Source organism: Sander vitreus, chromosome 22 (assembly GCF_031162955.1).
Source record: "Sander vitreus isolate 19-12246 chromosome 22, sanVit1, whole genome shotgun sequence".
Lineage (NCBI taxonomy): Eukaryota > Metazoa > Chordata > Actinopteri > Perciformes > Percidae > Sander > Sander vitreus.
In genome coordinates, this window is record NC_135876.1 from 3,631,826 (window position 1) to 3,646,760 (window position 14,935).

Sequence of the window (14,935 nt, forward strand, 5' to 3'; positions counted from 1 at the left end):
TAAGACCTGAAACCAGATTTTAGTTACTCCGTGACTTGCTTATCGCTGTCTCAAATCAGTGGATTTTTGTCCTTATTTAGTCCTGTGAGAAGCACCGTTAGGATTTTTTAAATGTATCCACATTAGTTGAAATCATAGCATGTCCTTTGTCTTTGCATCTGCAGGAGGAGGATCTTCAACTGGGTGCACTTGGTAACAGGCACTGCTGGCCAGATACTCGCTGGTAAGAAGAGTAATTAGAAAGTATATTTTTTTCTGGAGAAACAGCGTGTGATTACTGCTGCTGCTCAAAACGTGGATGATGACATGACAAGACTTGTTTGCCATGATCTGTTACACATCCATGGAGTATATAATGGAAAAATTCAGTTTGGAATGACAGTTGCTTACAATATGATCTCAGTCCCTCACAATAGCCAGGCCTCAACTCAATTTCACTAAGGGCCAGACTGAAAAATGAAAATCACATTCAGGGCCAGACATGTATAGTTTATTGACATGCTTTTATTTAAGAGGAAAAAGTCAAATATGTTGACTGTATTATTGCATGTCTCATATAGCTTTCTCACTTACAGTTTGGGCCTCATAAAGCATAGTTGGTTAAAAAGGTCCTTAGCTATCATAGAAAAAAGCGACAAAACCATTGAAAAAAAGCACCAAAAAGGGTAAAAAAAAAAGAAGAAGCAACAAATATGCCGGAAAAAGCGCCAAAATTGTCTAAAAAAACACCCAAATCTTCAGAAAAAGACGTCGGGAAAAAGTGGCAAAAGCATTAAAAAAAATTTCAAAAACATCGAAAAAGGCGCCTAAAGCATCGAAAAGAAGTGACAAAAGCTTCGTGGACCAAAATTTTATTGTGAACCTAAATTGATATCAAAATCTGTGAGGGGCTGGATTTTTCACACGTGCTTTACACTGTACATCAAGAATCACAGTTGCACTTACAATGTTTTTTTGAGGTCTAATCTTCCAGGGTCTATTTACTGAAAGCATTTTGAATGAATCGTGCACAACTGGATGTGAGTCAGACCTGATGGTGACATTTGTAGCGGATATCGTAGTGAATATGTTCCACTGATTTGGTTGTGATGGCACTCTACAGTATGTCCACGTTTTATAGCAGTTCATGGAAATCCTAGAAAAACATTATTTAGCAAAACATGTTAGCAATTAAATCTACTCTGATGGCTCTGTAATTTCCAGCAGCTGATCACTGTAGTTTTGTAACAAACCATGCTCAAACAGAAGGAAATAGTCCATTTGTTTGGTGCTCTAGTAAGTATTTGTGGCCACAGGGTGGTCTCTGTGGGATGGAGTCAAAATAAACTACAGTGTGTGTGTGTGTTCATGTTAATGAAGGAACATGTTACCCAGGGCAACAGTGTGACTCATTGATGTGTTTTAAGTAGGGCTGCACAGTCTTTTTTATCATTATCGGGATATCAACTGGCACAATAAACATCGCGAAAGGCTGCGACATATCGCGAAAAACATTGTTTTGTGTTAGTTGAAAGAAAATATGAGTAGAAAACTTTAAAGCTTTAGCTTTAAACACTTTAAAATGTAACTGTCATTCTATTTTTAATAGTGCCTTTTATGTTCAATAAAAGAATGTTGGAAATGATTTCCTTTTCCTTCCTGCTTTTTTTTAGCAGAATACTGAAAGCAGCAGAAAGACAGAACTGAGTTCACTTTATTTATTTCTTTAAGTAATATCGTTATCGCAATATTCAACGTTATCGCATATTTTCCTATATATCAGGTTTTGCATACAGATTGTTATACAGTTGAATAAAGAATATCACCAGACACCATATTTGTATACACTATTTTTATGCCATGATAAATGTATGTGATCTTTCGTGTTTTGAAGAAAAACAATCGATTTCTTATTTTTTCAATCGTAGCATGAGGCAATGTCGAACAGTGCATCACAATGTATAGTGTGTCCCCTGATGCAAACACTGACTGGTCCTCTTTCCCTCCCAGTGGGGTGTGTGTTCCTGGGTGTTGCCCAGCAGACGCTGCCGTTACCTAGCCCCTGGTCTTCTGCAGTGTTGACTGGATGGCTGCTGTGGATCGTGCTGGCAAACCTGCTGCTCCAAATCCATTCCTACAGACTCCGGAGTAGAGGTAGTACAGCCAACGGTGGTGCATGATGTCAGACTTAAAAATGAAGTTCAAACGAAATGGCTGATTGTTGGACTGCAAATAGAATTGCATTTTGACAAAGTTTCATCTAAGTAGAACTCAATGTGAAAGATTTATGAGGACTTAGTTTACCCCCCTCGAGCAAATTGGATACATTGAACCAGGGGTGATTCTAGGATCAGAGCTTAAGGGTGCCTGGAACCCTTTTAACGTAATGTTTTTAAAAAGATGATTCCACTGTGCTAACTGTGCATTTTAACATCATTTTGGAGCATCATGATAGGGGAAACACTGAATTATGTAACTAGAAAGGCACCAACAATTCTGAGAGAACTTCCTTTAATGCTGAGCCACAGGACCATTATTATAAAGGGGGGGAGGGGGGTATTACATATGAAATCAGATATTTATCTATGGAAAAGCAGTATCAATAACTTTTGAAAATTAGTGATTTTGACTAATAGCTGACAAGCACTATTTTCTGAAAATGGCTCTGAATGTTTTTCTGAATGATCTAGGCATCTAGATTCTGGGTTTAGTTTCACGATGCCATGATATTCGCCGATAATATGCCATGGGTGGTGATGGCGCACTGGATAGGACACTGCGATACATCAACCAATATGTCCCTGAGCAAGACACCTAACCCCTAGTTGCTCCAGAGGCGTGTGGCCTCTGACGTAAGTCGCTTTGGATTAAAGTGTCAGCTAAATGACATGTAATGTAATATTCCTAGAGCAGAACTCCTTAGCTCACAATAGATTAACACAGACATTTTTTAATTTTTTTTAGTAGTTATTTTTTTAGGGGTGCCGGGATCAAGTTTAGGGATGCTTCAGCACCCCTAAAAAAGGGCTAAAATTGCCCCTGTATTGAAGTGAAGTGATGCTGCACGGTATGCAGCGCCCCCTCTGTGCAGGCACCCTGATCAGCCAGTACCCGCTAGTGCAGCAGTGTGATGCCTCACTGTGTTCGTCCAATACACCCATGCCACCAGTGCACTCTTCAATATATGTTTTTCATTTTCTCTTCTGTTGGCTGTGGATTAGTTCTAAATGCCTGGAGCAAACAGCTGATATTACTTGTTTGTTTCAATTAGCGAAGAGTGCTGTCTGCAATGAGAAAATCAATTGTTCTGTTCCAACGCATTATGACAAAAAACAAAAATGATTATGGTGTGTGTGTGTGTGTGTGTGTGTGTGTGTGTGTGTGTGTGTGTGTGTGTGTGTGTGTGTGTGTGTGTGTGTGTGTGTCAGTGGTCAGTGGTGTGTGTGTGTGTGTGTGTGTCAGTGGTGTGTGTGTGTCAGTGGTGGGTGTACTTATGTGGATGTGGGTGTGTGTTGGAATGTGACAGCTAAATAGCTTGGAAATGCCATCTCTCTTTGCTAGTATTTTAATGACGGACCTTATATGAACTCTACCCTCATTTAAAGGTACAGCAGTGGGAACACTGTTTTTTCACCATGGTGTACTAATGCACAGGTGTTCTGCACTGCAATATTCCTGAAAAAAGATGTATTCAAACTAAAACCATAAACGATACGATACTTAACTTTCAGTTTATACACTGACATTCGGTTTGCGTTCCCGAGCAACTCTGCTCAAAAAGAAGAAATAAAAAGAAAAATACACACAGAGCTAGACAACAGTTACACATATAGTACAAATGTGAAGAATCATCATCAACAGCCATGGCAAAGAGACATGTTTCATGATGATATTCTCAGATCCAGGTCTTTATTGGCAGCACACTGATATTGGTTTAGCAACAAGATAGACTGATGTATCAAAGAGTTCTTGAGCCTGTAGTATCTAAACGAACTTAATCGCCTGTTGGAAGTACAAAAGTTGGTATTCATAATTCAAAACATGCATGGAGTCCAAAGAGATGCTGTCAGCGAGTCTGAGCATGCTCTTCTTGTGGATTGTATGAATTTTTTTGTGCAGTTTGGCATGTTTATATTCTCTATCAAACATATCAGACTAAATATTGCATTCTGTATGTGTCCACAGGAAACGGCAACGGTGAGGACAAAGAGAGCCTTTTGTTTGCTCAATTGGAGAGGCAGCAGCATAAAGAGGTAAGACTGGTAAAGACACACCTCACTTTCTGTTTGTGCTTGCAAATTCATTTATTCATTGTCTGCTTCTCTTACATATTTCTCTTTATTGATTCTTCTTTCAGGTATCTAAAGTCAAGAAAATGGTGCTAGTGGTGTTTGTAATGGGAAACACAGGGTTCCTGGCTGCATTTATAAATGCTATTGCAAATGTATAATTATCTACGATAATGTCTTGTAAAATGTATCTACAGTATTCAAGGATACTTTTCTTTCACTGCTAATATAATAATAACAAATAGCAAATTTCAGAAGTAATTACTTTTTTTTTTAACTCTGGTGTATCATACTATAATGTTTAATGTCTTGTACCAATATTCAAATCTGTTCTTAACCTAGTTAACCTATATTCCTATATTTCCCAGTTAAATGATTATTCTGGTTTCATGAAACTTGGGTCTCATTTTTGTAGTTTTGTCCATCATTCCTATCAATAATAACTCTGAGATCTGGCACAGTTTCACTTCATTTAACACTTTGAAAAGAAGTCCAACAGGGTAGGAACCCACCAGAGTCCATGTAAATAAACAGCAATTTTAGCATCGTAAAATACACTTAATTCAGTCGACAGAAACAAAATAAAAATATGAAAAGCAGTTTTGGGTCATCTTTCCACTTTTCCAACCATCACAACTCTAGTTTTGGTTGAAATAAACACAGAGTTTACCGATTTACATGTGAAAATATGTTGGCTCTATACGTGCTAAAAGTATTGCTTTTTTAGATGGAGTCTGGTGGGTTTAGCGCTAGCGACTTCAGAGCTGTTTCTGGTTAAACAGGTTTCAATGTTCTATCTTTGTAGGGATTCTTTCCGTAATGTTGTCAGACACTTAATTTGACATTAATCTGAAACACGGGGGATGTTTTAAATACTGAGATATACTGAATAATAATTTACTTTACAAAGACATTTGCACCATAAATTGTTGCATGGAACTTGTTAGAAAAAAATGATTTACATACTTTTTCTCTTGTTATTATTAAACTGTTTGCATAAAATAATATTATACTGATTACTCTAAACAAGATAACATGGAGCCATTGCGTGTCCTTGTCTGAGCATGGTGTGATGCTAAGGAAAGAACATGCACTCCCTGACCAGATAATTGTGACGTCATCGACTCTGACAAGATAACAACTGACGACATCAACTCTGTATTATAATTGTTTTTCACACATAAATAAGCTACTGTTTGAGGCTTACGTTAGTCACTTCTGTATTCATGCTGTGAGTACTGTAACTGGCTCCTTGTTATGTTCACAAGTAAAAATTAACTTTGGTGGTTCTGTCTATCCTTTGATAATGTAATTATTCTAACAGAAATTCACAATTCAATGCAGGTAATTAGGTGTTTGACGCTCAATATTTTATGGTGGAGGACTTCCAGACCACCCAGTCTGCATGCAAAGAATCTCTTCATAGACACACCATGCTCATGTACTCCAACAAATAAAGCTAGCCAGGGTTCTTCATATACATTTTTTATTGTTGCACTCATCTCTCTAATACTTGCACAAGGAATACAAAGTAAAAAGTCCCTGCATATTTAGTCATAAAGAGCCTGAATAAGCCCCCAAAAAGCGATGTCAGGGATATTTTTCACAGAATGTTTAAACATCAGCAAGCAACCTTGAGATTTGTAAGCTATAACAAAGAAGCATACAAACAAACAGAAACAATGCTGTTTTAGGTCAGTTGAGTCAAGAACGTAACACGCTCTTAGAAGATGCTTTTCAGAGAAGCTGATAATAACAAGGCTTTGTAAATAATGATAAAGATATTTAATAAAATCATCATGTGTTTATATTTCAGAAAAAAACCCTTTTGGAAAATATACTGTATGTGGTCATGAAATTCACTATAAAGTGAGCCACAAAGAAAAGTGCTAAGAAAATGAATACTGCCTATGATTGCCCTGTTACGGCTTGAATATTGGAAAATAAAATCAGAATTTGATTGAACATTAACCAGAAGTTTATGTAAGTATACTGTAGCTTCACTCTGCTGTATATAAGTGACCATTCATTTATAGCTCTATTGTATAAAGAATAAAATACTTTAATTTGTGGAAACCTATTTTATTATTTGGAATTTCCAAAGCACTGAGATTTCAGACAATGGACGTCCACTTTTCACAAAGTGTCATTGGTCCTCTATTTTTTAGCACTGTGACAGCACTGTTCACTAATCCCTGTAGTCATTGGATTGTCCTACTGCAGGTCATACAGAATACTGTGGCGCTAGTTCAGGCTAAACTCAAATGGTTCTGTGTCCTGAAGTATCACCCAAGGAGTGAGAAAACTGAAAAAAAAGAAATGCATTTATTTTTACATTCATTTATACATTTATATTTATTTTCACTAAAACCTTCTCTTATTTTGTATATTGTGCTGAGCTATGTCCGTCCAGCTCACCTTGACATATTACTTTGCAGCAAAAAAATAAAAGCAGTGTACGAAAATACAATTCATATACACTGAGCAATGTAGCGTTTGCTTTATCAAGACATACAATAACATCAAAATATGTTTTCAAATCTGGTTTACATTTATAATGTCAAGAAAAGTTTAGCAAAGAGTGGACTCAACGACACATTTGTCTAACATTCAGGCATCTTAGCAAAAACACACCTTTCAGTTTACTGTCAGCAAATTATCATCTTTCATATAAAGGAAAGATTCACATGTTATCAAGCCTGTCTTAATACAATAGTCACATGTCATATGTATGTTGAGAGACTTATTGGTCACTGTAATCATTCCTCTTATGCATACTGGCCTTGGAAGCAATCTCTTCATAGTGTGACTCAACGCATTCTAATTAACAGGTTTGTTATATTGCATGATAACTTATGCAAAACAATTCATATGATGTCCTACAAAATTACGGCATGACAGTTAAGTTTAGCGGCCGTTGCAGGGAAGTTTAGCCGACAAAAGGTGTCATGCTGCGACGACAGTTAAGTTTAGGTACCAAAACGTCCAGTTAAGATGAGAAAAAAGATTGTGGTTTGTGTTAAAACACCGGTCCACTTAAAGGTGCTGTAGGTAGGATTGTGAAGATCCAGGGAAAATTTGAACATCGACAATTTCTCAGTCCCTCCCCTATTTCCGCTAAAGCCCAAAATGGGCTCCTAAGCCCCTCCCCCCACAAGGGAGAATGAATGCGTGTGCATGAGCAGTGATTAAAAGTAGACACCCACCCTGGCCCTGATTGGTGAATCTGAACAGGGAGCGGTGGATTTTTGCAAATCGCACTACAGGCTGTAGGTGGTGCCAGATGACCTGCTTCATGTAGTTCTACTCGAACATAGGGTCAGTTTCAGCAAATATGACAGAAAGTTAGTTTTATAAGGCTTACCTACTGCACCTTTAAGTAGTACTCCTAGGACACAAACATCCGTTTCCTGGGTGAAAGTCTTATGTTTTCCCCTACTTCCGGGACATAAACTCTACTCCCCTGCTCTAAAGCCCTGTATTTTAGGACCCACCCATCCACCCTGACCTACTCCCTATGCGGATCTTGGCGCTCTTATACAGTGGCAGTCATTGTGGTGCTTATAGTAATAAATACGTGGAATACATACAAATTACAGTGCTTTACTTTTCATTGCTATATGTACAAATGGTTCATGATAACAGCCTGCGCAACTACACTGAAAAGGATGGGAATCAAAAGTCACAGTCCTGTGTAAAAATGGATTCTAATGTTCAGCTAAAGCTGGACTGAGGCTTGTATCCTCTGGTCTGTTTCTTCGCTGAGAAGCAGCAGAGAAATACTTCTGAAGTCCGTAGATACGGGCAGATTTGCTGTTGGTGTCAAAGTCTTTACCCATCAATTTGTGGTTCCACTAACCTCAGTGCTGCACAATGGGTTCAATGACTATGAGTAATGTGAAAGGTATTGCTCGTAGTGGTAACTCCACGGAGAATTATCACCAAATCTGCAGATCTCCCCCAGAAAATCGTAGCATCTTTCGGCTCTTTGTTTTAACTTTTACAGCCCGTTCCTTTGATACCCAGTTTCTGCTCTCATTAACCTTGTTTCCAGCAGCAGAAGGCAGCTGTTTTCATTACACTGTTTTTGCTGCGCTGTTTCTGCTAAATGTGTAAATAGGTAACTGTTTACTGATAAAAGTGGTAATGTTTTGTTCATGGTTTGTTTCTGCTGCCCCCAAGTGACCAAAAGAAAAAGTCCATTAATGCAGCTTTAATCTCAACACAACCTTAGCTCTTATTAAGTGATGGCCACATGTAGCCTCATAAAACCATTTTCTTTATTTCTGATCCCACTAGATGGCTCCAGAGGCCTATACTACGAAGCAAGATTTGGCATTAATGAGGTAACTTCAGGTTCAACCCAGTGTTTTCTGTATCATGACGGTGGATCAGTTGTTACCGAGCTAGATCTGTGGTAACTTATGCTGAACATCTAACCTGGTCGGGAGCAGGTTATGTTGGAGATTAGAGAGCACCGCCTACTGACCAATCAATACTGGATTGATAATGGCGTCACTGTTCTTAGAAAATCAGGTGGAGCTCATTGTGGTGCACTCAGAAAAGTTAAAACACTTAGAGACCGACAACCCCATTAACATTCCCTGATGGGTATTTTTATGAAAGATATAGATTTTCAGCGGAGGGAATTATCTATAGGCTATTTATCGGCTTGCTGAGCCATGTGTTGCCAATGCGCACATCCGTTTGAATTATGTTTTTATATTTTTTTATTTGCTCTCACGATCGCTTACCACTGCAAGGGTTGCAACTGAAATAATAGGCTATAGCACCGACAGTTTATGGAAAGGACAAGCGTAATTATGGTCAGAACTTGTGCCTGACTGATGAGGAAGTGATATTGCTAAGCGTTGTGATTCACGCATCTACAGCGTCGGCTATTTTTTGCCAGCTTTCCTTCCTGTTTTAGGAAGCTACTGTATTGCGTTTTGCCTGTAAAACCGTGTCTGTATTCTTCATATTTATGTAGAATTATAGTTTGCTCTTCTTATGTAAAATATGCGGCTCTGGTAGATGTTTGCGATTGGTCATGCTGTGCAAACACCGCCTCTTTTATGTGAATGTACGCACCGCTGGATTGGGAAACCCTTGGTTGACTGAACAAGTTGTTAACCATCGTGACACAGCTTATGCGAGACCACGGTTGTTAGGGTTAGTGAAGCCGGGTAACTGAAAGAAATCCAGGGCATGTTGATCTTGATTCGTAGTATAGGCCTCAGATCACTACCCTCACGTCAACAAGTCATCTTTGTGGCATCAAACCATACCCTAACAATAACTGAAATTAAGCCCTTAGTCCAACCTTCAAGAGCAGCGCTACAGAAAACACGATTCAAATTAAAGCTGCAAGTAGCGTTGGAAGGGCCCTTGCGCCTCTGCGCGGGTCGGGGTTACTGGCGGATGCCTCTCCGTGCCACTGCAAATCGTCACCAATGAAAAGGGAACCCCCCGCTGAGTTCAAGGATACCTCACACAAGACTCTAAGTCATACAGTCATTAGCTGTGAAAGGGGGCGTGGCCAAAGCATAGGGGGCGGGCCAAACCTTTACCAATGAATGAGGAAATCTCTGCTGAGTTCATTGATACCTCACATAAGACTCTACCATAAACGGGTCTCCATGTATGAAAGGGGGCGTGGCTAAGTACAGAGGGGCGGGCCAAACAATCACCAATGAATAAGGAACTCTCTGCTGAGTTCAATGACACCTCACACAAGACTCTACCTTAAACGGTTCAAATGTTATGAAGGGGGGCGTGGCCTGAGTAAGTGGGCGTGGTTATATTATAGGGGCCAGCTCAGTAGCACACGTAGACCACACATTCTAAGTTTTTAGACATTTAGAAAATTTAAATCGGATGATGTTTGTCATATAAGGAAATTTCAAGCAGGTATGACAATGTATACTGTAGTTACGGCCACTTTCTCGTTCATCGCTAAACACTCAAAATGGCCGCCACGCCCACACTGTTAGACGAAAAGTTTTTCTTTTAATAACTTTTCATCTTGAAGGTGTTGTGATGGTACAGACCAAGTTTGAAGTCCGCCGGATGAAATTTCTAGGAGGAGTTTGTTAAAGTATAGCACCTTGACATTTAGGCCTACTTCCTGTTGCCACCAGGGGGCGCTATGACTTTAAGTAAATATCGGCCTTTCTTTGTCCTCAGGGTTGGACTCTTATGAATCCTGAAAAGTTTCGAGCCAATTGGACATTGTACACTCAAGTTACACCCACTTCCTATTTTGATGGCGAAACGCACAAAATGGCCGCCCCGCCACGGCCACGCCCTATGACGAAAAGTTTTTCTTTTAACAACTTTTCATCTTTAATGTCTTAAGATGGCACAGACCAAATTTGAAGTTGATCGGATGAAATCTCTAGGAGGAGTTTGTTAAAGTACGACATGTAGAAATGGCCAAAATCACACTAATTTCGAACTTTCAATTCCAAATGGCGGACTTCCTGTTGGGTTTAGGGTATGGCTCCAATGACGTTTTCTGTGCGTCTTGACATGATACATATACATATATTTTTTTAATTTTGTAGGGGGCGCTAGCGAGCCATTTTTGCGCGCCTATTCGCGAAACCTTTAAAATACATACATTTTCACCAGACTTGATGCAACCGCCAAATTTGGTGAGTTTTTGAATATGTTAAGCCCCTCAAAAAGGCAATTCATTTGCCGGGAAAAAGAATAATAATAATTCCTTCAGTTCCAATAGGGCCTTCGCCGCTCTCGGCGCTCAGGCCCTAATAAAAGGAAAAACATACTTCAACACAAGACCAATATTAAACACCACAGGCAGTATTATATTAGCAATAAACCTACACTCGATGGTCACTTGATTTGTCTAACTCATACTGCTGAAGCCTCATAAGCGACCACTAACTCTTAATGTAGGCTACATATGGCATGTGAGTACTGTATAGTCATATCCTACTATCCTCATAAATAAGGCCAAATATTTAAAATATGTTTTTTTCCACCAGCAGTTTTTTGAGATTCTGTGCTTCTGGATTAGACCTTTTAAACAGTTCTTCAATAGGCAAGTGATAATCCACAAGGAGGCATGCAGTTATTGAAAATGATTGCATGACACATAAGCTGATAACCTGGATTTGCCTCTCATGTATACCATCACCGCGGTTCAAAATATTTGTATTGTTTTTAATAATTGTTTTAAAATGTTTTAAATGGAAACTGTGTGTTGGCACTGTCCTTGTCAACATTGTAATAAACGTTATTTTACTACTCCAACAAGTAGTAGAAGCTGAAGCCTAGTAAGAGCTGAAATCATGCAGCAGCCTTCCAGCTATGAGTGTTGATTCAAAAGTGATGAGGCCACATCAGAGCCGTGTGGGTATCTGAAAATAATGCACACCCTCTGGCCAACTGGAATTGATTTGTCCATGGTTATCTATGTCCATGGTACAGTATACAACTCTATGCACCTTGTCCAAAGTAACGTGGCCATAAACATTCTCATTGTCTTGATAGTTTTGTCCAAAGCATTACAGAAGCAGAGAGTTTAGGTTATGTCACAAGATGAAACAAAACACTTGGAACACTGCATTTAACTTGAATGAGTATAACATTGACAATCAATGCCCTTATATGGCAAACTGTTGACCGGGTCCTCTTTACTCGGTTTTTGTAAACTCGCCCGCCTCCCAGCGCAGAGCCATGGAACTCTTGCGTCTTCCTCCTGTGTAGACATCTGGAAACTGAGAAAAACAGCTGATTGTTTACCTGCTTTCAAAGCACTTCCTCCACCTCCTCCACCTCCACCTCCTTCACTTCCACCTCCTCTCTCAGGTCATTAGACTAAAGGTGGGATAAGTAAAACACATAAACATTGCATACACATGATACATATTTGTAATGCTAATATTTTTCATTAGGTATAATGAAAAGCAAAGCAAATTAAATTAGTTTCCTTGATGGTTGCAACAGTGAAATAAGATTTTCAAAAAGGAAATGTTTGAGTAAGAGCTTACTCTGTGATCACAGGATAAGGCAGAGCGATCCATCCTGTAGGCTGTTTTCATTGGTGACGAGGGAGAGGACTTGCACTTCAATGGTACATCCACTAATAACAAAGACCAAAGATCATCATTAGCTTAAATGTATACGTATAAAGAGGAAAAGGTAGAAAAAACTATGTGTACAGAGTGTTATATTATGTTAATAATGTATTGTTCTGTAGTCAGTATTCTGCTGACATACCTGAATTGTCAAATGCCAAAGTGTCCTTGTTATTTGACAATATCCTTTCATTATTGAACCTGTCTTCGCCATATAGATTTGCCCTCTCTTTCTTCAGATCGTCCTCCCTCTGCTTCACCATCTTAATCTCTTCATCCACCAGTGACATTGTGCTTCTTGAACGCAGCTTGAAAAAGGGGTTGTTCAGGAACATTTTCTCCTGGGGCTGCTCACAGGCTTTGTTGAGAGAGAACTCAGAGGCACTGCGAATAATCAGATTGGATGTTTCGAGGATGATGAGGTTGGAGCTGCTGTCCTCGGCACGCCACTCGCCAGACTGAGCTGCCACGTGGTCTTTGCCAAATCTTGGGCTCGAGGTGAAATCATTGCCAGGGTCGAGAATGATAATGTTTGCTGATACTTCATGTTTCAGCGGTTCCTTAGTGGGTGAGGAGGTGATGATGAATGATGGTGTTAGTGGAGTGCTTATAGATCTGGGGATACTTCGTGATGGAGCACAATCAGTGGATTTGCCCATCCTTGAGAAGACCCTCTCTCTCCTGAAGTTTTCCTCCCGCTCCATTGATATGCGAATCTCCCTTTCAACTTGTGTTTCTGGGTCATCGTAAGGGGACCTGTAACTGGAATCATCCAGGCCAGAATCCTCTGAGCAAGGGCTGAATTGGGTGTGAGGATAATCGCCAACTAGATTTAAGTTCTCCAGATCATGGGCTTTCTTGTGAGTTCTTTCAATGTTGCGGACCGGTGTGTACATGAAGCTGTGGCTGCCATGGAAGCTGGGCTGCTTGGTTGTAGGTAAGACAATCTTGTTCATGGTCTGCTCCTCCATTTCCCGCCACTGTTTACGAGCCAGCTGAAAGTCCACATGCTCTGTGCTAACATTCTTGCTCTTGGTTTCTTGTATTACACAAAAGTCTTTAGGTAGCTTCTTGTTCGAATCTGCATTGATGTGCTTATGGTGGGTTGTGTGGTTATGATTGGCATCTCTGCCATTTTCACTCTCATCTTCAGAGATTTTGGACAAACATTGAAGGCCTAAAGGGTTATATTTAACCTCTTGTGGAGGGCTAGAAAAGGAAATGTTATCGTCAGGTTGTTCTAGAACTTCTTCCACTTGTGGAACCTCAAAACTGACTTCTTCAACGTTGTTGTCTTGTTCCTCAAAGTCTGTCACCTCAACTTTCTGCACAAACAGCTCCTGGGCACTCAGCTGAAGACTGTCCAAATATGAGTCATCGTCTTCTCTATTTATAGAAGAAGAGAATATTGTTCTCCATTTTTCATCATTATCACTGTCTGAGGAAGCTGCCGCAATCTCAACGTCCAGGCATTCGTCCATTTCATCAGGCTCAAAGCCATGGCAGGACTCATTGGAAACATCTGACATTGCCTCTTCTCTAATACACTGCTCTAATATCGACTCCTCTGTAATGGGTGGTTCAAATTGGATGTCATGGGGATCTGGGTCTTCCTTTGTGTCTATTGCCACATTTTGATAACCACCGCCTTCAAGACTAAGCTCATTATCCTCAGGCTCTAGCTCAGGGTATAACTCTAGCTCAGGGTATTGCTCCGGCTCAGGGTACTGGTCTGGTTCAGAGTCTTGTTCTGGCTCAGGGTAGTGCCCTAGCTCAAGGTCTTCCTCTTGCTCAGGGTGGTGCCCTAGCTCAATGTCTTCCTCTTGTTTAGGGCGGTGCCCTAGCTCAAGGTCTTCCTCTTGTTTAGGGTGGTGCCCTAGCTCAAGGTCATCCTCTTGCTCAGGGTGGTGCCCTAGCTCAAGGTTTTCCTCTTCTTTAGGGTGGTACCCTAGCTCAATGTCTTCCTCTTGCTCAGGGTATTGCTCTGGTTCAGGGTCTTGCTTTGGCTCAGGGTATTGCTCTGGTTCCAGGTCTTGCTGCGGCTCAGGATACTGCTCTGATTCAGTGTCTTGCTCTGGCTCAGGAAACTGGTCAGATTCAGGGACTTGTTCTTGCTCTGGATCTTGTTCTGGTATGTCCTGCTTCTTACGATGGGCCTCGTTCTCATATACACTGTCAGCACTGGAGAGTGTGTCAGACACAGATGAGGCGATTGACTCATTCCTGTTGAGCTCTTCATGCCCTAATTCTAATATCAAAGCTTCATTTTGATCCTGACAAGGCATTTCACTGCAAATGCTGGTCTCAGAGCAGTCAGGCTTGTCAATCTCAATGGTGCCGGTTGGAAGGTCAGTTAATAATTTGCCAAGTACCGCTGTTTCCCCTGGGAAATCTGATAAATCTGTCTCTGAACCATTTTGCTCATCATCTGCACTGAAATCCTTCCCCTGCTCAGGTGAATCAGCCACAGAGACCTCTACTTCACAGTCCATCGCCAGCTCTGATTGTTCAATGGTTTCCATGGTGACGGAGAATGAGTTGTGATTCTCAGTTGTGCTGCAA

The 14,935-nt window shown here is 40.3% G+C and overlaps 1 protein-coding gene across 3 annotated transcripts in view; it reads left to right on the forward strand.

Annotated features, from left to right (window-relative positions):
- Nucleotides 1-5,554, forward strand: part of LOC144536950 (putative ferric-chelate reductase 1) — a 37,106-nt gene extending 31,552 nt beyond the window's left edge. For all 3 annotated transcript variants that reach the window (XM_078280308.1, XM_078280309.1, XM_078280307.1), the window contains 4 exons: nt 165-223; nt 1,990-2,133; nt 4,165-4,232; nt 4,337-5,554. In XM_078280308.1, the coding sequence (XP_078136434.1) occupies nt 165-223; nt 1,990-2,133; nt 4,165-4,232; nt 4,337-4,429 (364 nt within the window). In that variant the 3' untranslated portion in view covers nt 4,430-5,554. The remainder of the gene's footprint in view (nt 1-164; nt 224-1,989; nt 2,134-4,164; nt 4,233-4,336) is intronic.
- Nucleotides 5,555-14,935: the final 9,381 nt, after the last annotated feature.